The sequence below is a fragment of the Cololabis saira genome, chromosome 10 (genome assembly GCF_033807715.1).
Source record: "Cololabis saira isolate AMF1-May2022 chromosome 10, fColSai1.1, whole genome shotgun sequence".
NCBI lineage: Eukaryota > Metazoa > Chordata > Actinopteri > Beloniformes > Belonidae > Cololabis > Cololabis saira.
Genome location: NC_084596.1, coordinates 32,442,570 through 32,469,402, shown reverse-complemented (window position 1 = coordinate 32,469,402; position 26,833 = coordinate 32,442,570). Strand labels below are relative to the sequence as shown.

At 43.7% G+C, this 26,833-nt stretch overlaps 1 protein-coding gene across 1 annotated transcript; it reads left to right on the top strand.

The window, feature by feature from the left end:
• The first annotated feature begins 978 nt into the window (after positions 1-978).
• On the top strand, positions 979-26,093 carry LOC133452231 (uncharacterized). The gene is made up of 28 exons (XM_061731450.1): positions 979-1,157; positions 2,076-2,192; positions 2,264-2,437; positions 2,523-2,727; positions 5,409-5,563; positions 5,658-5,770; positions 5,883-5,964; positions 6,092-6,229; positions 6,416-6,578; positions 6,919-7,034; positions 7,553-7,699; positions 8,625-8,738; positions 8,840-8,956; positions 9,049-9,207; positions 9,343-9,504; positions 11,249-11,411; positions 11,889-12,070; positions 16,601-16,693; positions 16,817-17,021; positions 17,820-18,010; positions 18,294-18,391; positions 20,282-20,466; positions 22,723-22,922; positions 24,309-24,477; positions 24,569-24,678; positions 24,796-24,921; positions 25,711-25,837; positions 25,977-26,093. The coding sequence occupies exons 1-28, from the start codon at positions 1,083-1,085 to the stop codon at positions 25,985-25,987; spliced, it is 3,897 nt and encodes a 1,298-aa protein (XP_061587434.1). The 5' UTR covers positions 979-1,082; the 3' UTR covers positions 25,988-26,093.
• Positions 26,094-26,833: the final 740 nt, after the last annotated feature.

The window sequence follows — 26,833 nt, the reverse complement described above, 5'->3', positions numbered from 1 at the left end:
GGTTGTCCAGGCAGGATGCAGGCCTCCGGCTCCCTGCTCGGCTCCGCGGACTCAGTTGATTTCCAGATCAACGCGACAGTAGACGACACGACGCTGCAGTCTCTTTTGGCTCTCAGAAAAACTGAAGTATGACGTCAAAAATGTTGTAATTCTAAAAAATGTAGCTTACATCTGAAACCACTTTGATGGTATTTTGGCATTAGAAGCTCCTGTGTGTCATCAGTTAATTAGATCTACCTCCAGAGCTGCTTTAAAGTAACACTTTCAAACACAAAACCTTTGAATTTGTCCATGATGAATCAAGACTCCAGGAAACTAATCAGGGACCTTCACATCCTCGTTCACTCGTGGTCGCAGTTCCCAGACGCCTGAACATCCTGCGTTCGTCTCAGACAGGAATACGAAGGTCTCAATGGCAGCCCACAGCCGCCATGTCGCTCAGGAAAATTGCAGCATTTGCGTCCCAAAGATGGACGAGCTCTGGTGCAAAATGTGCAATTAAACCCCCAAACAACAACAAAAGACCTCGTAAAGATGCTGGCTGAAGCCAGAAGTTTCCACAGTAAAACACACAGCTCTGAAACCACCACGCAAATGCCAGATTACAGTTTGAAGCACATGGGGACAATTATCTTTGTAGAGATGACTCCTGTCATCTGAGACTAAACTTGAACAATTATTACCACTATTATTTCTGGAGGAAAAAGGGGGCATGGATGGGTCTTCAAAGTGGACAGTGCATACCTCTAAAGTAGTTGCAAAGGGGTTCAAGGACCACAAGGTAATGGTATTAAGGCCACTACAAAGCCTTCATGACAGCATTTTGCAAAATGAATACATTTAAAAAGGGGAATCCTGAAACAGAAAATGTTTCCTTAACTTTACCACCAGGAGAAAAAAGTTTGTGTCTTTTTCTGAACTAGTTATAACTGTATTACAAATAAATTTGCAGTGTATTTGATGGAGGGTCATGTCACCAGGTTTCTATTTCCTTCTCCTTGCAGGATCAAAGCGAAGCGTCGCTTCATCTGGTCCACTCTGTGGCCCGCCTGAGGGAGCTGGGTCTGCGTGAGATTGCTGCTATGACGATGAGCTCTGAGCGCCACGGCAACGGCTCATATGCTTTCACTCTCAGCAGCAACGCGGGGAACCAAAAGGTGGGGGCAACATAGGGGCTTTTGAAATATTACATAATAATACTGTTTATGATCTCTAATTAGTGAGGAATAACCAGTACTCGAGTTGAGGGGGGATTGCATCTCCCCCTGAAATAAAAACGGTCAAAATCATCCCCCCTGTAAAACTACCATTCCCCCTTTCCATCCCTTATGTCATTTCATCAATGAATGTGGTTTTACTGCTATTTCAACATTTAGAGTCATCACCAGAAAAATAACCTTTTTGACAATTTTCACCTGTTTCAAGTAAATTTTCACTTGAAATAAGTAGAAAAATCTGCCAGTGGGACAAGATTTATCTTCTTATTCCAAGCAAAAAAATTATTTTAAGTGAAAATCTACTTGAAACAGGTGAAAATTGTTGTTTTTTCCAGTGATGAGTCTTGTTTTAAGTGTAATGAGATTTATTTTACTAAAATGAGACATTTTAACTAGAAATAAGACAAATATTCTTGTTAAGATTTTGAGTTTTTGCAGTGATCCATTTTACTTATCCTGTGAAGGACAGAGTCATATTGATAAGTTCAGAAAACTGTTTTTTATTGTTGTGTTTTGATGTATTTGATGTAAGCCCAGTGGATATTTAAAGCTTACAGAAGGCTGCATTTAACTGCTGCTATGTCATTCCTGCAGTATTTCTGCAGGTGTTTTGGTCACTGTATTATTATTTGTAATATATTTTTTGTAATCAGCACAAATAATCTGTCCCCATTTGATAAAATCCACCATCCCCCCTGATTTTTTTTTTTTACAACTCGAGTACTGGGAATAACTATAAGAATCATCAAGAGGACATCCATGTTGTGGACTGTTTCCAGGTCCAGCTGGTAAAACGACTGCAAAGGTCATTTTCAGGGGCCTTTAACAATAACCAGTGTTGACTCATTTTCTCTTCAGTTAATTCAAGAGATCGCCGTGGCAAAGACCTCAGAGACGGTGAGAGTGAGGGGTGATTTTAGACACACGGTGGATCATCTGAAGAAACTGGGAGTCCCTGCAAACGGCCACATCCTGGTAGGATCTCTCAAAATAATAACGGATTAACTTAATCAGGCGCACGTTGGCAACATTGGTTGACTGTGCAGGTGGAGGTTGCTTCTGCTGAGGGGAGGACGCTGGCCGTACAGTCCTGGTGTGGACATCAGGAGGCGGGACTGACGCTCGACGTGAAGAGTTTCCCTCTGAGCAGAGAAATCAGGGGACTGGTGTGGCACAGCTGGCCGTGGCTACGCGACGCAGGACTGCCGTTTAACACCGAGGTGCTTCCACGTGCAAACCCCATCGTTCATAAACACGTCTCTGGGAGCAATCATGTGTTATTTTTATGAATGTCTCCTGTCAAAGGGTCGATGCTCCGTTCAGGGAGCCTCCTCTCGGCTTCAGTTCAACACGCAGCTCACTGTGGCCGGACACCAGCTGCTCACATCTGGCGTGAACGTCAGCGCTGCTGACGGACATCTGGCTGCACTCCTCTCCTACTGTCCTGCAGGCTTCAATCAGACGGGCACACGACACGAGCTGGACGCGGTCCTGACCGCTCAGTTTAAAGGTCAGTAGCGCTCACAGCTGGGTTGTGTGCTTCATGCTTTAATGCTGTCTCTTAAGGTTTGAGATTCACACAATAAATGTTATACTGTTGTTTCCACTCTGGAAAAAGGAATGAAACGTGCTGATGTCTTCATTATTTTATCGAAATAGAAGAAATAATATAACACAACACGACACGCAGAGCTGTCTTCTTCAGTCTCAGGAATGCAGTCTTTCTTGTGCATGGACGAAAATCACCATCAAGGACTTTTTAAATTACAGTTCTGTATGATTTACATTCTGTCATGTCCTGTGGTTTAGTTTAGTATTTCAATCCTTGACACGACAGACACAGAAACACAAAGCAGCAGCCTGTGTAGGGAACATTTGTTGAGGAAAATCATATTTCATCCTTCATATTAAGCGTTTGCATGGCTGACAGATCATAACTGGATGAGGCAACAACCTTTTCAAGGAAATGGCTCAAATAGAGGTGTTTCACTCACACTATGACTCCAAACAGACCAAATTATGAATGTCGCCGGATGTGTTTGAGATTATGTATTAGATTGTAACAAGTACCCCAATATAAGTGATGTATTTGACCTTTTATTAATGCTCTGTACAGTTGGGGATGGTTTCCCTGATTGATACTATGAAATGTGTGAGATGACTGGATCCTAACTAATCTGGCCGAGCTGTCATCTATAAAACATCTCTGGCTTTTTTATTTGTTGCAGGACTGACCTTGTACACCTCAACCAGGCTTGTCCAAATCTGGTCCTCGAGGGCACGCCTGATTCTAATTAATGGACCATCATCAATTCAGTTCAATTCAGTTTTATTTATGTAGCGTCGATTACAACACAAGTCGTCTCTAGACCCTAAGCACTTTCCAGAGACCCACAACATGACCCCCATAGCAGTTATTACATAAACAATGACAGGTACAAATGTCTGTTAATGACACAGTAATTTGTCTGAGGATGTGCTGAAGCTGGAAACGTCTAAAACCTGCAGGACAGCGGCCCTCGAGGGCCAGAGGTGGACACCTCTGAAGAGACAGTCTGATGCTGAAACCCATAAACATGTTACCAAGGTGATCTTAGCTGGATAAATAAGTGGAATGTGGGCAAATTTGTCCTAGGTTTTGTGACGTGTGTTGGCTTTACTTTCTGTAGTATGTTTACTATACTACTATATGTACTACAATGTGCTGCTCCATAGTTAACCTCTACACACCATGTCCTGCCGATGCGGTGCAATAACCAGATCTGACCAGCAGATGTCACTACTCTACTTCTATTCACAACTACTTCACAAGACTGTTTGTCCACGTTTCTGCATGACGTGCAGAGGTGGGTAGAGTAGCCAAAAATTGTACTCAAGTAAAAGTACTGTTACTTCAGAATATTATGACTCAAGTAGAAGTAAAAAGTAGTCATCCAAATAAGTACTTGGTGAAAAAACTACTCAAGTACTGAGTAACTGTTGAGTAACGTCTGATTTATTTTTTTAACACAACCATTCAAACAGACAAAAGTACAAAATAATCATCTTCAGGCAATAAATAAATACAAATAAAATAATAAAATAAATTAAAATGAATAAAGAATAAAAACTAGCTTAAATTAAAATAATCTTAAAGTAAATTCAAGTACTTTAATACATAATAAAATTAATAAAATAATAACAGAATAAAAAAATAAATTAAGCACAAGTAGCACAAAATGTAAAGCCTTTGTACTTTTCTTTTTTAACCAGGCTGAACTAGAACAAGCCCATGAACTCATAGAAACTCTGTGTGTGTTTTAGTCTGTGTAAATGTGACAAAACATGCAAAAACTAATATTTTTCCCAAAGAATCACCCAGTGATGTCATGAGATCGACGCGTACGTGGATAAAAAGGATAAAAGAAAAGTAACAGCTCAACGTAGCCTAATGTAGCGGAGTAAGAGTAACCGTTTCTTCTTCACAAATCTACTCAAGTAAAAGTAAAAAGTATAGTGATTCAAAACTAATGCTAAAAGTACAAAATTTCCCAAAACTTACTCAAGTAAATGTAACAGAGTAAATGTAACTCGTTACTACCCACCTCTAATGACGTGTGATATAGACCTCCTTTGAAATGTCATCTATCACTCCAGTATTTGCATGTCAGATCTCAAAAGAGGCAGAAGTTGCATGAAAATAGAGATAAAAGTAAGTTGAGTGTCTGACTCTTTACACACTTTAACTGGCTGCTATGAATTGAAGTGTAAAGGTGTGGTTGAAGAAGGGCTTTTCTAATTACCTGTGTAGACTGTCAGACATTCCAGTGATGCAGCACAAAGGAAATGTTCACTTTTAACTTAACATGTGCTTCTATATGTGAAGAAGTCGCTTTAAGATTTCCACCTGTAGTCGCTTGTGCAATCTCTCTCTAATTGTCTCTACTGTCATTACTTTCTTGAGTCTCTTAGTCACGGCTACCAAAGCTACTTTGGCTGGTTTTTGGTGACGGTAAGAAAATGAAACCGTGAGAGCTTCGTGTTGACTAAAATAAAGGAAATATTCTTTTAGATGAAATTGAAACCATACTTTGATATGGGAAAACTTTAATGACCAAAACAAGCGTGTTTGCAATGATGTTGTTTGGGTATTTGTTTAAATAATACAAAAAATGCTCCATGTGTTTGCTGTTGCTCTGATCTCCTCTGCAGGCCCTCTTCGAGGTGTTTCACTAGATGTTTCCAGTCTGGGCCGGCGGGTTCGAGTGGTGGGGGATGTAGGAGGATGGGGAACACATGGAGGAACCAAGGAGGCTAAAGTCACGCTGAAACACACCGTACAAGGAAGACGCATCCCTGTCGTACAGGTGCTCTTATAAGATGAAACATGCACAAAAACAAACAAACAAACAAACACTCCCTTACCTCTGTCCTGACCACCTCTCCGGGTGTTGATTGAAGGTGGAGGCTTGGGGGAGGCTGACCGACTCACAGCTGAGGTGTTCCATGGCTGTAAACCCTGAGCTGAGCTCCTCGCTCGCTCTCATCGTCCAGGGACGCCGCGTGCCTCACAGGTACAGTTTATAAGTCTGTTCTCTGCTCTTCACCTGTCCCAGCTCTCGGGTAAAAGCCTGACATTAAAACCACATGCACTTACATGTAAATGATCATTATTCTGCTGTCTAGTAAGGACCTGATGGTGAAGGTGGCCCACAACACCCCCAGGCTGCTTCTCTACGTTCCCTCTCAGCTCAACATTCGGTCTCAGGTGGGTTCTCATCGTCATTTCTACTTCAGATACATGTTCCCTGCAAAAACGGTGCATCTTTGAAGTTAGCCAGCCGCATCCACGCTCAGATTTCACTAGAGACGTCACAAGAAGTTTCTCCTGACAGCTGAACCAGTCTGAGTCCAGCGTGGCGGGTCTGCTGGAGCTGGTATCTGGCCGGAGGCGGCTGTGGGCTCTGGGGGAGCTGGCCGCCATCGAGGGGGGATTCACTCAGACGGTCGAGGTGAAACACTCGTGTCCACAGGTATTATTGAGCTCATTAATCGCTTCACTGTCAATAGAATGTGTTTAATACAGGATCTATATGTGAAAAGTTTGTCCCTGTGACTAGGATGATCATATCGGATGCACAATGTTTTTTATTCACAGAAAAAGCTGCTAAAATGCAAAAATCCTCTAAAATGTGTCAGTAATCGTCTCCTTCACGCAGCTGAAGTCTCTGCCCAGAGCTGTCGCTGTTAGGACGGCGTACGAGACCAGGAAGTGGAGCTACCATGTTCAGCAAGCTGCAGTGTGGGGCAACCACGAGTTCAGCTTGTCTGCTCTGTACTCCGCTCCGCCAGCGCTGGACTTGGGGAACCAGACACTGAGGGGTAAACTATTTCATTATGAATGAACCTCTCTTTTTTTGAGGTTCCTTCCGTTCACAGAACAGTCTAAGCCCAGCACGGTCGGATGCGGAGCGTCAGTGCACAAACATTTTTGGGTCTCTCGGGGGAAGTTCAGGTCCAGATTCTGGCTCATATGATTTAGACAAAAGAGTTCTCCTGTACTTTCTTGGCCTCGCCCTCGGGTTGTTTTTGTGTTGAAATGTAAATCCTCCTCCCAGCTTGAGATCCTGTGCATTATTCCTAAAACTGATTTTTCCCTGCTGTCATATAACCTAACCAACTACAGAGTTTCAAAGTCTCTCTCTTGTACTTTTGACATTAGTTCAGTTGAGAGCCGTGCCCCGCCGGACCTGTTTGGAGGTGATGCTGGAGCGCTCCTCACATGCCAGGCTCCACAGCGTCTCACTGGGCTGGACAAGACACGGACGTCTGGAGCAGGTCAGGCCGGGCCACGTGTCCTGGACCCCATTCAAGCAGGACCTCATGCTATAAGCTTATTCTGTTGTAAATGATTCTGGGTCCTTTTTTTTGTTGCTTTAAATGAATGTCGTTAAAACTGCTCATAAGTAGGACTTCACTTGACCGACGTCCAAAAAGCAGTTAACAGATTTTATATTACAGAGGGCTTTAGAATTATTCAGCAGAACTTAGACATGTACTAAATTTAATTTAATTCATATAATGCAGATGTTACACTTGCAGAAAGTTATGGAGCTGAGTTGATTGCTAGTGATGGTTATAATGATTAATTTCAAATGTATTTCTAGATTTAATATCCACCCTCCACTGAGGGCCTCGATGCAGGCTCTGCCTTTGATAATAAGTGAAGTTTAGTGGAAATTCCTGTGTATTTATAATACATCCCAGAGTTTCACGAATGTTAAATGCTGAGTGTGAGCATCTGTTTGGGTTTCTGTACTTTATTCTATTGTTGTTATTATTCTGGTCTCCTGCAGGCTAAAGTTGTCAGTGAATGGAGTGTCTCTGAGGAGAGGAATGAGACCAAGCTGGATCTGCAGCAGCCTTTTTCCTCCTCCCTGAGCAAGCTGTCCTTGCAGACGGTGTCCCACAGTTCACAGAGGGACCAGCGCAGCAGCCACCAGGTACACGAGGACGCCAACTAGGGTTGCCACCCGTCCCGTAAAATACGGAATTGTCCTTTATTTGAGAAAAAAATGTCCTTTTAAGTTGAATTATTGAAATAAATGAACTTTTACACCATATTCTAGTTGAATTATTGAAATAAATTAACTTTTACACCATATTCTAGTTGAATTATTGAAATAAATTAACTTTTGCACCATATTCTAGTTGAATTATTGAAATAAATTAACTTTTACACCATATTTTAGTTGAATTATTGAAATAGGTTAACTTTTACACCATATTCTAGTTGAATTATTGAAATAAATTAACTTTTACACCATATTCTAGTTGAATTATTGAAATAAATTAACTTCTGCACCATATTCTAGTTGAATTATTGAAATAAATTAACTTTTACACCATATTTTAGTTGAATTATTGAAATAGGTTAACTTTTACACCATATTCTAGTTGAATTATTGAAATAAATTAACTTTTACACCATATTCTAGTTGAATTATTGAAATAAATTAACTTTTACACCATATTCTTCACCTGTAGGCTATATTATACATCTGGGCTGATGTGGACATACAGTAGCATAGGAGGCTATTTCAGTTGCTAGTATGGTTGGCTGTCTGTACAGTCATGAAAGTTCAATCATGCTATTAAAGCATTTTAAATCAAAGCATTTTGTTTTTTCACATAAAATAAACACATTTTTATGCAGTTTAGAAGTTTTGGGGCTTTTTTTTGGCTCCTGCGCTGCTGAAATCAGGGCGCCCCTTATTTCTATTTCTGAAAGGTGGCAACCCTAACGCCAACGCTGCTAATTCACCTATCAGCTGTGGTGCAGATCCATCAGCTGGATTCTGTCCCCTGCAGCTTCACAGTCCAGCGTCCGGTAGAAGAGGCTTATCAACTTTAATCATGTGTTTTCAGGCCCATCTGTCGTGGGAAAGTGCGGTCCCTGCCAACGTCTCGGTCAGCCTGCACCAGCAGTGGCAGAGCAACTCCAGCAGGGGGCAGCTCTGCGCGCTGCTGTCAGCACTGCAGGTTGGCAGCTCCTCCGCATCTCCAGCATCCTGCATGCATGAAGCTGAGTGTCTGAGGAGCCTGCAAGCTCTCCATCTGTACATTATTGTCTGTTTCTTCAGCCAGCAGCGTCTTCTGTCAAAGGCTGCGTGTCAGTGGCCCAGGAGGGGGACTCATATTCACAAAATGCAGAGTTAAGATGGGGCAACAGTACTGTCAAGCAGGGCGTGAAGTACCAGGTAGACAGGTTTATATACTATGGAAAGGTATTTGATCAACGGCTGGTGTTCTGGAGCACAACTCTGTATGTTTCTTAATGTTTTCTTCCCAGAAGAATCTGCGAGGCATGCACAGTCTTCAGCTCCTCGCCGGTCTGGACAGAGTGTCCCCTGAACCCTGTCCATCACACACACTCCTCGCCAAAGTTCAAACCAACCTCAGGGACCGCTTGGAGCACACAGTGCTGTTGAGCATTTGTCCTGCACAGCCTGTGAGTCCACAGGTCCCTCCAGTCTTTACGGCTGGTCTATGATTCACTCCTCTACAGGACTGGTTATAACTACATGATGTATTCTTACATTCCTCTCTTTGCTGTAATAATCCTCTCTCCACTCCTCCATGTCAGGCTCTGTCGTGGTCAGGATCTCACAGACTGAAGTCGGGAGAGGAGCTGCTGTACACCGAGTCTCGCCTGTCCGTCACAGGCCGCCCTCACGAGTGCAGCTTCACCCTCGCCGTCACCAACTCCTCCACCCCTCAGGGGCTCAACATGTCTCTCTTCTCAGAGGTAACGAACTCAATACTTGAACCAGTTCTGAAGAAATCCAATTTTAGACCCCTCCTCATCAAAAGATGTATATGTCCATGTTTAAACCATCTTTCATTTTCAAGACCGGAATGAGGGGAAAGTGCACAGCTCGTTTTCTTTCCGGATGAATACAACATTTATGTTAAAAATCAAAGTAAAAGTTCCTCTTTATTGAAAAGCCTCTACTCAAAGTTTTCTAATCATATCATGATGAGTGAATATGTTTCTGTGTTTTTTTATTTTATTTTTCAACTTCATATAATTTTTATAGACGATATTCAGCAGTACTGTTTTTTATATTTTTTTATTTAATATACATATATATATATATATATATATATATATATATATATATGTACATACGCATACACATCATACACATACATCCGACAATGCATGCGGTGACATCCGCTGCTAAACCAGGAAGCAAGAACACATGGAGGTACACGTTGAGCACTGGAAATCTGCAACAAAAACCACAAACGAAACACGAAACCGACACGGAACCGGCCAAAACACGAGCAGTAATCGTCCCAAATCTCGAGATCCAATCACAGTCTGAGCTAGGCTACCCCGACTAACTAACCCCAAAAACTACAGAGCAAGCATGCAGGTGAACAAGCCAATGTGTATGTCTATGTGTGTGTGCGCGTGTGTGTGTGTGTGTGTATGTCTATGTGTGTGTGCGCGCGTGTGTGTGTGTGTGTGTGTGTGTGTGTGTGTGTGTGTGTGTGTGTGTGTGTGTGTGTGTGTGTGTGTGTGTGTGTGTGTGTGTGTGTGTGTATGTATATGTCTGTGTGGTTATGTGTGGTTATGTGTGTGTGTGTGTGTGTGTGTGTGTGTGTGTGTGTGTGTGTGTGTGTGTGTGTGTGTGTGTATGGCCCGGAGAGAGGGAACCCCCACCCTGCTTTTAAAAAGCATCAGAGAATGTTTTTTCTGTTTCAACAATCCTTTAATTAGTCTTTTATCGTATCCTTTTTTTTTCTACATTTCATAAATCGGTTTTATTCTCATGTTTGTAGTCATGCTACGGTATTTTATTCTGAAGGGCTGGTGATTGAAAGGTGTGAACAGTGTAGATAAAATAAGCCTTTATTCATCCACAGCACGGACATTCACATTGATACAGCAGCATTAACATAAAGTAGGGAAATAAGGAACAGCATGCGAAAACATATAAATTGTGTGAATCGGGAAACATATATAAACTTTACACATGAAAAAGCTCTTTTTTAATGTGTATCTATAGTATATTGCGTTGAGAAATGAGAACTATGTAATCTTAGAGGGAGAAATATGTCCTCTGTTTAATACACACCTCTGGGTGTGGGGTGACACAAAACACGCTAAATATTCAAATACGAACTTATATAATTTATATTAGCTTGGAAGGCATTAGAAGATGGGAAGCACTCTGTTTTTGGGTAAAGTGACGCACAACTTTATATATATATTCCTCATATACTTTTGTCCAGAAATGTCTATATTTTATGTCTATTTTGCATATTTTATCGTATAACTCGTCTTTGCTGCGGCTGCTGTAACAGGGAAGTAAATAACAGTCTTATTTTAAAACAGGGAGGAGAGTTTCTGCAGGGGATCAGCAGCTAGTAATACCTCGAACGTGAACTCATCCAGATGTTTCCCGTCTCCAAATTACTGCAACAATGAAGTGTAAAAACATACGTTTTCAATCTGAAAGGACTGTGTTTCCACCTTCCAGACCAGGGTGGGGAACTGGAGTGTGGAGATGGGGGGCGCTGCCCTGTCCTGGTCTGGTGGATCCAGTCTCCGGGTGCAGGCCGGGTTGGACCACCAGGAGAAGATCTGGCTAAACGGGACGTTAGGGGGGCGGTGCCTTCAGACCACTGCAGGATTCACAGATGGTGAGTCTGGAAGAGTCTCTCAGCCATTAATACAATATTACAGCGGTAAATCCAAACATGTTGGGATGTCAGGGTTTGACATTCCCCCTAGCCTTTCAGTTTCTGTTTTGCCCCGCCTGTGTCCCATCTGCCCTGATTGTCTGCACCGGTGTCTCATTTTCCCCTGTGTATATCTGGTCTTGTCATTCCCTTGTTCCCTGTCGGTCTGTACTGTGTTATCCTCCATGTCTCCTGCCTGTTTTGCTCCAGTCTTTTTTGATCCTGCCAAGCAGCGCTTTGTTTTTGCCTTTTCTGAAATAAATCCTTGGTTTTTGCTACTCCTGCCTCCTGCTCTCCTGCATTTGGGTCCACACCATACACCAGACGTGACATTTATTTATTTTATTTTCAAATTGCAAAGTGGAGATCCTCCCATCTTTGCTCCCTAGAGATCAACTTTTGCCTTTGTACTGAGCGTCCTGGTTGTTCCTCCTGCAGGCCTCAGGGAGCAGCTCAGCGCTGCCGTGTGTGTGGGAGTCGACCACACGTTAACGATGAACGTGCAGAGACGGGATGGCAGCAATGGAAGCAGCAGTCTAGGACGCCTGTCTCTTGGAGCGTCCGGGCGGAGGTTTACGCTCCGAGTGAGCGGCTGTTTGGAGAGTTTAACCGCTGCAGAGGTATCACTAGTAGCGCCAATAGACTGGGCTGTAACTTCAGAATCATGTAACCCTGTAGGCATTTTTGAGGAAAAGATGGCATACAGCATTTTTTGAAAGATCAATGTGTCCCAAACCAGAATCCACCGTATGCCAAAAAAATTAGACCCCTGGTTTTCTATATTCCCACATTCAAGATGGCCACCCCATATGGTAAATTGGACTGTAAACGCTGTTGCCTATCCTGGTTTAGACTCATAGATCAAGCAATTCCTAAGTTACAATAATACTGTGTTTGGTATTATTTTAAAGGAGACATTTATAGCTCTCTTTCAAACCTAAAGTTGAACTTTTCTGACATACTTGGAGGTCAATAGAGCCCCAGAAACCCCAGAGAATGTTAATTTTTCACCATTTTCGCCTATGTTATTTTTATTTGTATTAACTCTGTGACACCTAGGAATACCAGAGACATAGAAAAACAAGTACAGCAATACTCACTTTCACATACAGTTTCAGAAAATGTATAATATCACCATATTATTTCTATCTTGTGGGTGATTGTGTGCTGGAATTCGTGGGCAGTTAGGATGCTGAAATACCGCAGTCAAGCAGCAGGTGGCGAGTTGCCACAACAACGAGTTAGCGAGACAACTAGCTAACATGGATGTTGCCAGTGCAAATATATGTGGTGGTGTTCATCTCCTCTATTAAGGGTGAGTAACAGTAACACTCACTCACTCACTCATCGTCCGCCGCTTATCCGTTCCCGGGTCGCGGGGGCAGCAGCCTCAGCAGGGATGACCAGACTTCCTTCACCCCAGACACACCTCCAGCTCTTCCGGGGGGAGTCCGAGGCGTTCCCAGGCCAGCCGAGAGACATAGTCTCTCCAGCGTGTCCTGGGTCTTCCCCGGGTCTCCTCCCAGTGGGTGACCGAACTCCTCACCCTATCTCTAAGGGAGCGTCCAGCCACCCTGCGGAGGAAACTCATCTCGGCCGCTTGTATCGGCGATCTTGTCCCTTCGGTCACTACCCAAAGTTCATGACCATAGGTGAGGGTAGGTGAGTAGATTGACCGGTAAATCGAGAGCTTCGCCTTTCGACTCAGCTCCTTCTTCACCACGACGGTCCAGTACATCGACCGCATAACTGCGGATGCAGCACCGATCCGTCTGTCAATCTCCCGCTCCATCGTTCCCTCACTCATGAACAAGACCCTGAGATACTTGAACTCTTCCACCTGAGGCAGGACATCTCAACCCACCCGGAGAAGGCACGCCACCCTTTCCCGATGGAGAACCATGGCCTCGGTTTTGGAGGTGCTGATTCCCATCCCTGCCGCGTCGCACTCGGCCTCAAACCGCCCCAGCACATGCTGAAGGTCCTGGTCTGATGAAGCCAACAGGACAACATCATCTGCAAAAAGCAGAGATGAAATCCTGAGGTTCCCAAACCAGATCCCCTCCGGCCCCTGGCTGCGCCTAGAAATCCTGTCCATAAAAATTATGAACAGGACCGGTGACAAAGGGCAGCCCTGCCAGAGTCCAACATGCACCGGGAACAAGTCTGATCTACTGCCGGCAATGAGAACCAAACTTCTGCTCCAATCATATAGAGACCGGACAGCCCTTAACAGAGGGCCCCGGACTCCATACTCACTGAGCACCCCCCACAGAATGGCATGAGGGACACGGTCAAATGCCTTCTCCAGATCCACAAAACACATGTAGACTGGTTGGGCAAATTCCCACGAACCCTCGAGCACCCTGCGGAGGGTATAGAGCTGGTCCAGTGTTCCAAGACCAGGACGAAAACTGCATTGTTCCTCCTGAATCATAGGTTCAACTATCGTCCGTATTCTCCTCTCCAGTACCCTGGCGTAGACTTTCCCTGGGAGGCTGAGAAGTGTGATTCCCCTATAGTTGGATCACATTCTCCGGTCCCCCTTTTTAAAGAGAGGGACCACCACCCTGGTTTGCCACTCCAACGGTACTGTCCCCTTCCTCCATGCGATGTCGCAGAGGCGTGTCAACCTACGACATCCAGAGACTTGAGGTCTCAGGGCGAATCTCATCCACCCCCGGTGCCCTGCCACTGAGGAGCTTATGAACCACCTCAGTGACCTCGGCTTGGGTGATGGATGAGCACGCCCCAGAGTCCCCACTCTCTGCTTCCTCAGTGGAAGGCATGTCAGTCGGGTTGAGGAGATCCTCGAAGTATTCCTTCCATCCTCCGACAATGTCCCCAGTTGAAGTCAACAGCTCCCCACCCACACCGTAAACGGTGCCGGCAGAGTACTGCTTCCCCCTTCTGAGGCGCCGAACGGTCCGCCAGAATTTCCTCGAGGCCGACCGAAAGTCTTCCTCCATGGCCTCCCCGAACTCCTCCACGACCGGAGTCTTTGCCTCCCGGACCGCCCGAGCCACGGCTCGCTTGGCCTGCCGGTACGTATCTACCGCGTCAGGAGTCCCACAGGTCAACATAGCCCGGTAGGACTCCTTCTTCAGTCTGACGGCATCCTGTACTTCCGGTGTCCACCACCGGATTCTAGGATTGCCGCCACGACAGGCACCGGAGACCTTGCGTCCACAACTTCGACAATGGAGGCATCGACAATGGAGGCAGAGAACGATGTCCCCCGCCTCCCCCGGGATCCGAGAGAAGTTCTCTCGGAGGTGAGAGTTGAAGATGTCCCTGACAGAGGGCTCAGCCAGACGTTCCCAACAGACCCTCACAATCCGTTTGGGTCTGCCCGGTCTGTCCAACCTCCTCCTCCGCCAGCGCATCCAACTCACCACCAGGTGGTGATCAGGTAACAGCTCAGCTCCTCTCTTCACCCGAGAGTCCAAGACATGCGGCCGAAGGTCAGATGAAACGACAACAAAGTCAATCATTGACCTCCGGCCTAGGGTGTCCTGGTGCCACGTGCACTGATGGACACCCTTATGTTTGAACATGGTTTTCATTATGGACAAACTGTGACTAGCACAGAAGTCCAACAACAAAACACTGCTCGGGTTCAGATCGGGGAGGCCGTACCTCCAGGTATCACTGTCATTGCCCACGTGAGCGTTGAAGTCCCCCAGTAGAACAATGGAGTCCCCAGTTGGAGCACTATCCAGTACTCCTCCCAGGGACCCCAAGAAGGCCGGGTACTCCGCACTGCTGTTCGGCCCGTAGGCACAAACAACAGTGAGAGACCTTTTCCCGACCCGAAGGCGCAGGGAAGTGACCCTCTCGTTCACCGGGGTGAACTCCAACACATGCATAGCTGAGGGGCTATAACCAAGTCCACACCAGCCCGCCGCCTCTCACCCTGGGCAACTCCAGAGTAGTGGAGGGTCCAGCCCCTTTCAAGGAGCTGGGTTCCAGAGCCCAAGCTATGTGTGGAGGTGAGCCCGACTATCTCTAGCCGGTATCTCTCAACGACTGCTACCCAGTCCACATGGCACCAGCTCATCACGGTCCTTCCTGCGGGTGGTGGGCCTACAGGAAAGCGGGCCCACGTCGCCGTTTCGGGCTGAGCCCGGCCGGGTCCCACTGCTGACCCGGCCACCAGGCGCTCGCCTACGAGCCCCAACCCCAGGCCTGGCTCCAGGGAGGGGCCCCGGTGACGCCGATCCGGGCGACGTTACGGTCCTTTGTTCTTTCTCCTCCATGATTGGCGTGAACCGTTCTTAGTCTGGCCCGTCACCTAGGACCCGTTTGCCATGGGAGACCCTACCAGGGGCGTAATGCCCCCGACAACATAGCTCCTAGGATCACTCGGGCACACAAACCCCTCCACCACAGTAAGGTGGCGGTTCAAGGAGGTGAAAAATGTGATTGTTCAGTGAAACTTTTGATGAATTAAATTGATGAAAATCACTCAGGCCTTTGAATATTGCTTACTAATAATAGTCTTTACAAAATGCTGGTCCAAAGAATGAATGGTGGTGAATGGGACTGAGCTTGTTACAGCTATTTCAAGCTTTATAATAACTTCTCACAAAGAAAAAGTATGGTTATATCATACATTTCCTGACTCGTCAAAGTCCATTGGGTATTGTGGTTGTTGTCTTTTGGGTCGTTGATATCTCTTGATCCCAGAAGATAAAATTAACTAGATATTTTAGGTGAAAAATTGTATGGAAATGTGTGTAATTTATGGTTTAAGGAGGCCGTGTGACCTCTATGTTTGTCAGAAAAACACAACCATGGGCTCAGATAAAAGCTGAGAAGGTCCCCTTTACATTGATACCAAGCAATAATATATCTACTATTGACAAATAGGAAACTGATCACCATTTCTAACTTTAGACGACAAATCAATAGTTGTGCTAATTAATCAATAATTATGGCTAAACGATAACTTTGACAGCTTAGCATACGGCAGAAATGGATTCAGCACAAAAAAATCATACAGAAACAATAGAGAAAGTGCTTTTCCTCAAAAATGCCTACCATGTTGTTTTCTAAGGGGCTTTTTCAATTTTCGGCCCTGACTACAAAGCATCAACAGCTTTATTCTCCACGCTTCCTAAGTAGGTATTCTTATTTTTATTTCACAGGAACGAATCCACTATTTAAGCTCTCGGATACAGAATAAACTCGTGGAGAGAATAAGGAGGTTACAGCAGTTCATTGCTGAATTCAGAAAACAGGTAACAATAATACAAGCCAGGAATTTAGGAGGAACGGTGCTTACCTGGTGCTTAGGTGATGAAGTCCGACTCTGAGGAGATCAGTGCAGAGCAGCTTTAAATCTGGCGTTCTCTCTTCTCCAGTCCAGAGACAGCCGGCTGCTGCAGGAGTTGAGTGCAGTCCCTCTTCACGTTTCAGAGCAGGTTGAGGCCTTGCTGGAGCGGGGGGCCCGGGGCCCGCTGGGTCTGTGGCACCGAAGCCCCCTGCGCCACGCCCTGACCAGCAGCCTGCCTCGCTTCCTGGGTCTGCTGCAGCACGCGGCGCTGCTGGGGCAGCAGGAGCTGAGGAGTGAGTATCGGGTCGGGGGGCAGAGGTGTCAAAAGTATTCACATTCATTACTCAGGTAGAAGTATAGATACTAGAGTTTAAAAATACTCCCGTAGAAGTTGAAGTATCAACTCAAGTTTTTTACTCAAGTAAAAGTATAAAAGTACTGGTTTCAAAACTATTTAAAGTATAAAAGTAAAAGTAATGAAGGGGGAAAAAAGCAATTTAGGACAAAAGCCATTAAAAATGAATGCATCATAGTGTAATGCAAATATATTAAAGAACCATATATGTGTACTATTGAGCATTAACATGGGTTTCAGAGAGCAGGAGATATGATGACTAGTTGCCTATAAGTATTGTAATGGTGAAAAAAGTCAAACTTCAGAGGCATGTTATCATTTATCCTAACCTTTATTGGAATGTACATCCAAGTTTAGTTGCAGGAATCTGAGGGCAACGGATGTAAGAACAAAACTGGACAAGAACATCTGAAACAACCACAACCAAATTCACTCTATCCGGATGGAGCAATTTAACTGGATAGTTTTTTTTAAAGGCCGGAATTAAATAGAGTAACGAGGCTGTTTTTAAAATGTAAGGAGTAAAAAGTACAGATAATTGCGTGAAAATGTAAGGAGTAAAAGTAAAAAGTCGTCTGAAAAATAATTACTCCAGTGAAGTATAGATAACCAAAATTTCTACTTAAGTAAGGTAACGAAGTATTTGTACTTTGTTACTTGACACCTCTGCCCAGGAGGCCCGCACCAACGCATGCTGTCCAGTTTTAAAAGACGCATGTTTGTGCTCCGTCCTCAGGGCCCCTGGCCACTCTGGCAGGCGTGTACCAGGACGTGACGGGCCAGAGGCTGGAGGAGGTGTGGAGGGAAACGGTTCTGGCGTGGACGGACACGCTGGTGGACGTCCTGGCTGCTCTGCTGGAGAAGAACCCCCACCTGAAGACGCTTTCACAGGCTGCAGCCGCGGCACTGACCACCGCCCTGGACCTGGTGAGGAAGATTGAGACCTCCAGCTGGGCATCCTGCCTCCTGATCAGCGCCACTGGGTCCAAACTTACGATCATGGACTTGATCAGCATGTCAATGATAGCTCGTGTTTGACTCGAGTACTTGGATGAACTTATGTAGAATCAGGGACTGACTTGTGTTTCAGGTCATATCTTCATCAAGAATTGAGGATAAAACTAAAAAAATAACATTGTTATGAACCTTAAACTGTATCTACAAGTTTTTCAGTGATATGAGTAAATTGTTGTACTTCTCTGTCAATCAGGCCGGCCAACAAACCTACTCCTGGACTGAAACCAGATTAGCCTCAGCGCTGTCTGGAGTCAGGAAACAACTGGCGTCTTTGTACAAGTTCTCCTCAAGGTGGGGCCTTTCGTCACGGTAGAGCTGGAGGAGCTTTTTAAGACCTTTATTTTATGAAAGTTGCGTAACGATGTCAGAGAGGGAGCAAAGTCTTCATGTTGTTATTTCTTATTTTTGTTTTTTAACCATCTACAGCCAGCTACGTGACCAAACCTAATTTTTAGAGTCCAAAAAAAGTTAAGCTTTTAAATTATCTAGTTAATTTGTTACATTTGTATGGAACGCTGTTTCATTCAAAATGTAATAAATACTTAAATGATTAAATATTCAGTTAAATAAATGAATATGACAATGAAATAAATACAAAATGAATAAATAAAATCTTTATTTTTTAAATGCCAACCTTTTTTATTTCATGACAAATGATTTCTTATTGGTATATTTATTTATTTCATGACACTTTTATTTTGTAATGCCACAATTAATGTCACAAGCATCAACAAAAAGTTAATCAGTTCCAGCATAGGGGTGTAACGATACACTAATCTCACGATACGGTACGATACACGATACTGAGGTCACGATAACGATACGATACGATATTATAGCAGTATTTTTTAACAATCTTGAATGAGGAACATATGACTGGAAAAAATTGTCTTTTATTTGAAAGACACACAATACAAAACAATGCTGTGCATTTGCCCTATTGTTACAGTTTGTAATGCTTTATAAATGTTTAAGTTTTAAAGAGAAAGCCAGGCCAACCATTTTCCACAAACTGAACTAAAAGTAAATGTCAGGTTTGCATTATGCATCTTCAGTAAACATATTTTGCCACAAACTGAATAGTTTCTCTCATGTATGATTTGGCTTTTTTCTTTCTAATTTAACAACTAAAATTAAATAAATAAATAAAAGTAAATAAATACATACAATTTTACATCATAAAAAAGATTGATTCATGCTCACCTTATAAGTGTAAGAGGAGATTTATTTTTGTTAAGAAGGTTATTTTGGTAATTCATTATTTTATAAATATATTCTTTATATTCTGGTGTAAATCAGGGACTATAATTACACTAGTCAGTTTATCTGTAGTGATTAGTCTGTTTTAGATTGGGCGGAGTGACAGTGCGGCACTAGGTGCTGTGTTGATGTTCTAAAATCCTACGCTGTTGAGCGGACATTGAAGTACACTGGAATTCAGCAGAAGTTGCCCGCATGTTTATCCTACTCACAACCTGAAAAAGGTTTAATTTAATAAGGTAAGGCTTAACTCTACACCAGCTTTACAAAAGTAAAAGTTCAGAGCTCAAAACGGGACCACAAGACGGGACTAGTTTCTTCTGAGCGGAGTAAGATTTTGGTTCCCGGGTCGAGGTGCGGTCGCGGCCGCGGTCGGATGCGCGTTTCTAGTCAACACAATAGATTAATATTAATAACCCAATATCGCGATACACCTTGTCACCTCCACGACACGTATTGTGACGTTTTTGTATCGCGAAATTTCGTGGCACAATATATTGTTACACCCTATACTCCAGCAACTGTTAGACACATTTGACCTGTCAGGGTTAAAACCACGACCGTATCCTGAAATGAACCTGAACTAGTTTAACACAAACAAGAAGTCAAGTCAAGTCTGCGCAGAAACACCTCTGAGTTATTTAGGGCAATGAGTTTTTGATGAAGGTTGTTCTGGAAAGAGCCGACATTGACATCTATGTGCCAAAGATGAGAGACTCTCCACCAGTTACTCATCTCATATTTTAATATTTGATATTTTAGTAAAATGTTTCTATTTCAGTTCATTTATGTTATTATTTTCCCATCTCAGATTGTGTGAGAGTGAAAGCTTGAAACATAGTTTAGATCAAAACAGACAAACTGGTTCTATCAAGATATTTTGGCCAAAATCCCGTCTCAGTTTTTCTTTTTCTCTTCCAGAGAATGTGCGGTGAGCGTCTCAGTGCCGCTGCCGCATGTGTCCTCGCTGAGGGCGGCTGAGGCGGAGCTGACGGAGATCCTCCTGGAGGAGTGGCTCCTGAGGCCCCTGCAGGCCCTCGCTGCTGTCAGGCCCAGCGCAGAGTTTTACCGCCTGAAGAGGAAGATGATGGACAGCCCCTTCATACGTAAGGCCGGGTTTTAATGCTGGTGCACATAATAAAGGTTCTGTCGGTCAAGTTTGGGAAAGCAGCCGAGTCTTCTCCTCTGGTCAGTAGTGCCGCTTTTACACTAGTACCTACTCAGCCCGACTCGACTTGCCACGCCTCGTTTCTTTTCGATACCCAGATCAGAAGTAAGCGGGTTGGAGCAAAACTGCTGTGACGTACTCGGTTGTGCAACACCAACGAAGAAGACCCACTCTGGCTATTGTGGTCCTTCACCCCACGATAATCGTTTTTTAACTTTTTCAGTTTGTCTCGGCACTGCTGAAAAGTCCGTTTGTAGCCTTGAGCAGACTGAGCTCCTGGTATATTTTTTCATTCCTCATGGCCCCATCTAGCTCTCTCTGGATATTTTCCTCAGCCACCAGGATTAAGAAGGTCTTCACCTCGGAATTTGACCTCGGAACAGATTTCTGTGCTGCCGTTCTTCAAAAAAAATGAACAATAAGCCGCGAGTCGCTCTTGAAATGATGTCACATCCTGACTCAGACATCTGATTGGCCAACCGTCTGACCAATCGGTGGCATGTAGTGTGATAACTTAAAATACAGCCCGACTCAGCCGTTTAGAACCTCGGCAGAGTAGTTACAGAAAAGTATCTACTCGGCACTTTAGACCCCTAGTGGAAAAGGCTCCAAACCGAGTGGAGGCGAGTCGGGCTGAGTAGGTACTAGTGGAAAAGTGCCATAATATCTCACCGGAGTCCAGAAGTAGGACCAGAGGTGGGTAGAGCAGCCAAAAATTGTACTCAAGTAAAAGTACTGTTACTTCAGAATAATATGACTCAAGTAGAAGTAAAAAGTAGTCATCCAAATAATTACTTGAGTAAAAGTAAAAAAGTACTTGGTGAAACAACTCAAGTACTGAGTAACTGTTGAGTAACGTCTGATTTATTATTTTTAACACGTCCATTCAAACAGACAAAAGTACAAAATAATCATCTTCAGGCAAATTAAATCAATAAAATAATAAGATAAATTAAAATTAATAAAAAATAAAATATAGCTTAAATTAAAATAAGCTTAAAATAAATTCAAGTAATTTAATAAATAATAAAATAAGTAAAATAATAACAGAATAAAAAAATAAATTAAGCACAAGTAGTACAAAATGTCAAGCCTTTGTACTTTTCTTTTTTAACCAGGCAGAACTAGAACAAGCCCATGAACTCATAAAAACTCTGTGTGTGTCTTTGAGTCCGTGTAAATGTGACAAAACATGCAAAAACAAACATTTTTCCCAAAGAATCACCCAGTGATGTCATGAGATTTACGCGGATAAAAGGGATAAAAGAAAAGTAACAGATCAACGTAGCCTAATGTAGCAAGTAAGAGTAAGAGTAACAGTTTCTCCTTCACAAATCTACTCAAGTAAAAGTAAAAAGTATAGTGATTAAAAACTACTCCTAAAAGTACAGAATTTCCCAAAACTTACTCAAGTAAATGTAACGGAGTAAATGTAACTTGTTACTACCCACCTCTGAGTAGGACCGCTTTTCAATGCCTCACAAGACTGATTCAACATGTTCTCTCTCTGGTTTTGACCTGACGGGCTGCTCTTCAGACCATGTACCTGTCCTCATTCTTCTTCACATGGTTTCTTTATGGCTTGATTGAAGTGGGCTGGCAACCGTCTGTAAATTACATCCAGTTGTGTTATTCCCGTTGAAGATCTCGCAAACCCGATCCGCACAAGACCAGAGGAAAAAGAGGGCCAGCATCATGTGCATCCTCACCACGTTTAATACCAGTAATTGAGTTGTGCTTTTTTGTGGTTGTGTTCGAGTGACTGGAATTTAGATTTCGTTCTTCAAGTACGTGACACAAACATTGCGTTTGGAGTGAAAGAAAGACGAGAAGTTTGTCATTAAAGTTACAACAAAACAAAACAGGGTTATGTTGCTGTTGCTGTTCAGAATAAAAATATATGAATGAATGCTGATGTGAACCATGCACCTCAAATAAAACTAACCTCTGCAGAGATTGTTGCCTTTTGCAAAGCGGGAAAGCATTACAGCACAAAGCAATCTCAAAGATGTAAGACTTTATCTTTAATTTGAGCAGGAATGATGATGTGGTGTCTGCCGGGCCGGGGCAGCTCACCGGCCTCGATGGAAAAAGGAAACTGATTGTGGCGAAGCTGTCAAGTTGAAACGACAACTTTACATGCTTTTTCTATAAAACTGCTTTCCCATATCTGTTCTTGTCTCCGTGCAAACAGACCAAGCTCTTCTGGTGGCTGGCCGGTTCGTGGTGACGTTTGACGGCCGTCTGTACGAGCTGCCCTCCCCGTGTCCACTGCTCCTGGCCCAGGACGTCGGCAGCAAGCGGTCGTTCACGCTGGTGCTCAACAGCGACTCGGACACCTTCCTGCTGGTGCACCTGAACAACCACACCATCAGCATGCAGCACACTGGAGGGGTATGGGAGCATTGTTAGTACTGGCTGCAATATAACGCCACTAGTACAACCCCGGGGTAAATTTTAGATCAAAACGGTATCCAATGATTTCATAAACCAATGTTTTATTCAAAATGGAGCATAGAAAAACGTATCAAATTGAATAAAAGTGAGAAAATGTTTATTAACACATAAATATATTGCACAAACTCTTTTCCCTACTGAAAGTTAATACATTTTCAAACAAGTAAGAGATTTATTGATCATTTATTTGCCCATCTATTTGTTCATTTATTATTAAGCAGTGCATTTGATATGGCGTTTGCGCTTGGAGTGTTTTGGAGGGCACAAACAAAATCTTGCTTAGGCCGACCAAAACCCTAGAGCCCGCACTGGAGCAGCTGGGAATCTCATTCCAGCGGCACCAATACGCAGATGCAGATGCAGATGCAGGCTTTGAACTGACATCTGAAATTCAGCCAGAGCATCCATCCATCCATCCATCCATCCATCCATCCATCCATCCATCCATCCATCCTCTGCAGGGTTACCGGGGTCTGCTGGATCTATCCCAGCTTGTTACAGGCGAGAGTCAGGGGTCCACCCTGGACAGGTCACCAGTCTATCGCAGGGCCTGCAGCGTCCACAATTTCCTAATTTTTCAATTGAATTTCAGATTTCAGTTGATATGATGGCAGGACAGTTTTTTCTACTTTGCCTGAGTCCATTTTGAATAATCTCTGGTTCAAGGACGAAGGCAGCATTTTCATGTTCACAGATGTTTTTGTGTGGCAGAGCCTACATTGTGAACAGTTGGTGAACGTTGTGCTCAGGAAATGATTTCTGAGGTGTTTCTGAGCCCATGCAGCGACATCCATTACACAATAGTACTTGATAATACCTCCTCCACACTCTCACTCTTGAAAGAGAGTTTTTTATTATATTTTTTATTTTGTGACTCTAGTGGCCTGTATTCAAAGTGTAGACAGGAAGGGAGTAGAGAGAGAGATCGGGGACGACATGCAGCAAAGGGGCCACAGGCCCGGACTCGAACCTGCGACCGCTGCAGGAGGACTGTAGCCTCAGAACATGGGTCACTTTCACTCTTTTGATGAAAGTATACACTGTAGTAGATGATGAGGCATTCAAGATCTCTGCAATTATATGCTGAGATGTTAACAGATGTTCCTCCATGTGCTTCTGTTTTTAGTGTCACTGACTTTCAGGCTTTTGTTTTTTGCAGATATCCCAACATTGTGTTGTTTTTTTTTTTTTTTTTTATGTTTTATGAGCTTTTCCAGGTCATCAAATTCTTCTTATATTCACATGTTACACAGCTTTATCAGAAAGTGACTGTATAGCAGGTCTGTGCGAACGCAGAAGACGGATAAAGTGTTTGTGTCGTAGGTGAAGGTGGACTGCAGCAACGCCGTCTCACACACGTTTTCCAGCGATGACGGGCTTACCGTGAGCAGAGGGTCAAACATGGTGCAAGTGTCCAGTCAGCATGGACCGTCACTCTCGTGTGATCCGTCGTTCGAGCTGTGCAGCTTCACTCTGGATGGATGGTCACATGGTAGGATGGCTTCTTACAAACACGTGCATGGGTGCACTCCTACTCCACGCCCTTATTACTCTGCTGTCTGCGTCTGCTGTCGTCTGCACAGGTGCATCCACCGGTCTGTTGGGGACCAATGACAATGATGCATTCAATGACTTTCCTCTGCATGACGGATCTCAAGCTGCAGCATTGGAGGATTTTTTCCACAGTTGGCAGGTAGGTGGTAAGATTTAAAGATTGGAGGTAGATACTAAATAAAATAATACAACCAAGTATCCTTTAATGTTTGTGCTCGTTGGAGCTTTGTTGATTTGTGGGTTATCCACGTCACAGCTGAGACCAAAGTGCATCGCACCTCCGGATACAGCAGATCCAACGTCGACGGCGGCACCGAGCCTCGTGAGCTGCAGCGCTCTGTTCTCCTTTCCTGATTCGCCACTGGGTGCCTGTTTCAGGGTGGTAAGTGCCAAAGCACAGCTGTCATGAATCAGCAATTTCATAGATTAAGGAGCGTAAAGAAGTTCGTGACTGTCAATGCTCCCTGTTGAGAAAAATCTGAGGGAGAACTGCTGAAGTATGTGGAGAGTGTGAAAACACATGTCTGGCACGACACATGCCAGCGGCCTTGACCTCTCCTAAGTAAAAAAGAGTCTTTGTCCAGGATTAAGGAAAGAGAGAGAGACCTCATGTAGAAAACAACGTGCAGACAGAGACATAGCTGTGCATATTATGTAATTTGTGCTCACGCAGAAAAGACCTCTCTTTATGGAGCTAGAACAGTCTCATAATTCGCAAATGCACACACCGATTCGCAAATGCACAGAACAATTCACACGTGCGTAGGACAAGATATACAAAAGTATTTTTGATGCACACACAAATATAACCTCATTTACAAATGTTTTTTTGTTGTTTGTAAATCAGGTTATATTTGTGTGTGCATCAAAAATACATTTGTATATCTTGTCCTACGCACGTGTGAATTGTTCTGTGCATTTCTGAAACAGTGTGTGCATTTGCGGATCGGTGTGTGCATTTGTGAAACGGTGTGTGCATTTGTGAATTATGAGACTGTTCTAGCTCCATATCTCTTTGGGAGAGTAAATAAATACATTTCAATAATCAGCCTGAAATCTCCCAGAAAGAAAAACAAATTAAAGTATTTTTAGATGAGATAAAGTGTTCTAAACTCACACGGGTTTGTTTCTTTTCTTAAATTGGATGCACGACCATGATTACGATGTTTAGGTGGATCCTGGACAGTTCCTGTCTGTATGTCAGCTGAGCTCCTCCAGAGCCCCCTGCAGATTAGCAGCTGCTTTTGTTCATCTCTGCAAGCAGAACTACATACCGCTGGAGGTCCCAGTCCAGTGCAGTAAGACCAATACACAACGCATGTTTTATTCGTCCTACACCCTTTTTCTATGCTTTTATGATGCAAGAATCTCCAACTTAGGCATCAAAACATATATGAGTATACATTTATTTAACCACGCGTTTCTCTTTTCTTTCAGTGACAGCATGAAGGACAAGCTAATGACGAGTAAACGTGGACGATTCCTCGGTTAGCTGCTACAATGAACACATTTACACTTGTATACCACTGGTTGTGCTGCGTTCTTCACATACTTGGATCTTGTATTGTTGCATCTCCTTCAATGTGCAATTAAAGGAGACACTTTATGCCCCTTTATTACAAGTCTTAATCAAATGTTTGTAAAATGCTTTACACTGATCGGAGAGTACATCAGTGACTGAGGTTGGTGCCTAGTCGAACGCCCACGCTCGAGTGCGTAGGCTGCTGGGCCAAAAACATAAAACCTACCACCTGCATTTAACTAAACAAATAGGTCAGAACAACCAGTGCAGGGATTTGTGTGTTTCAGCTGCAAAGTTATGCACCTGTAATTGGTGCAGAGAGGAGCTCCTCATTCCATAATCAGCCACATCAGAGGGTCCATCGGTTTCCTGGAAAAGATTTTTATTTTTGTTTTTCTGAGAGGTCAAATCATTAGTCTGCATCTGGCAAACAAAACAACCAAGGATGATCCTGAAACTGTGGTTAGACACCATTAAAGTCTGGGAGGTTTGTGGTAAACCATGATCTCTTAGGAAGAAGAAAAAAGTCCTGAATAATCGGGATCAGGAATCCATGAAATGCTTTTAATCAAAGAAACTGACCAGTGAAGCTCACAGCAGCGTCTAGTAGTGGAGCTGAGAGCGTTTCCACAAACCCAGAGTACAGAGGTCTCAGCGGTGCTGGGAGTCAACAGTTGTGTAGCCTCAATAAAAACACTAGTTGATGATAAATATGAATAATATGCATAAATATTTAATTCACTTTCATAACCCTAATGGGTCAGAGTCCAGA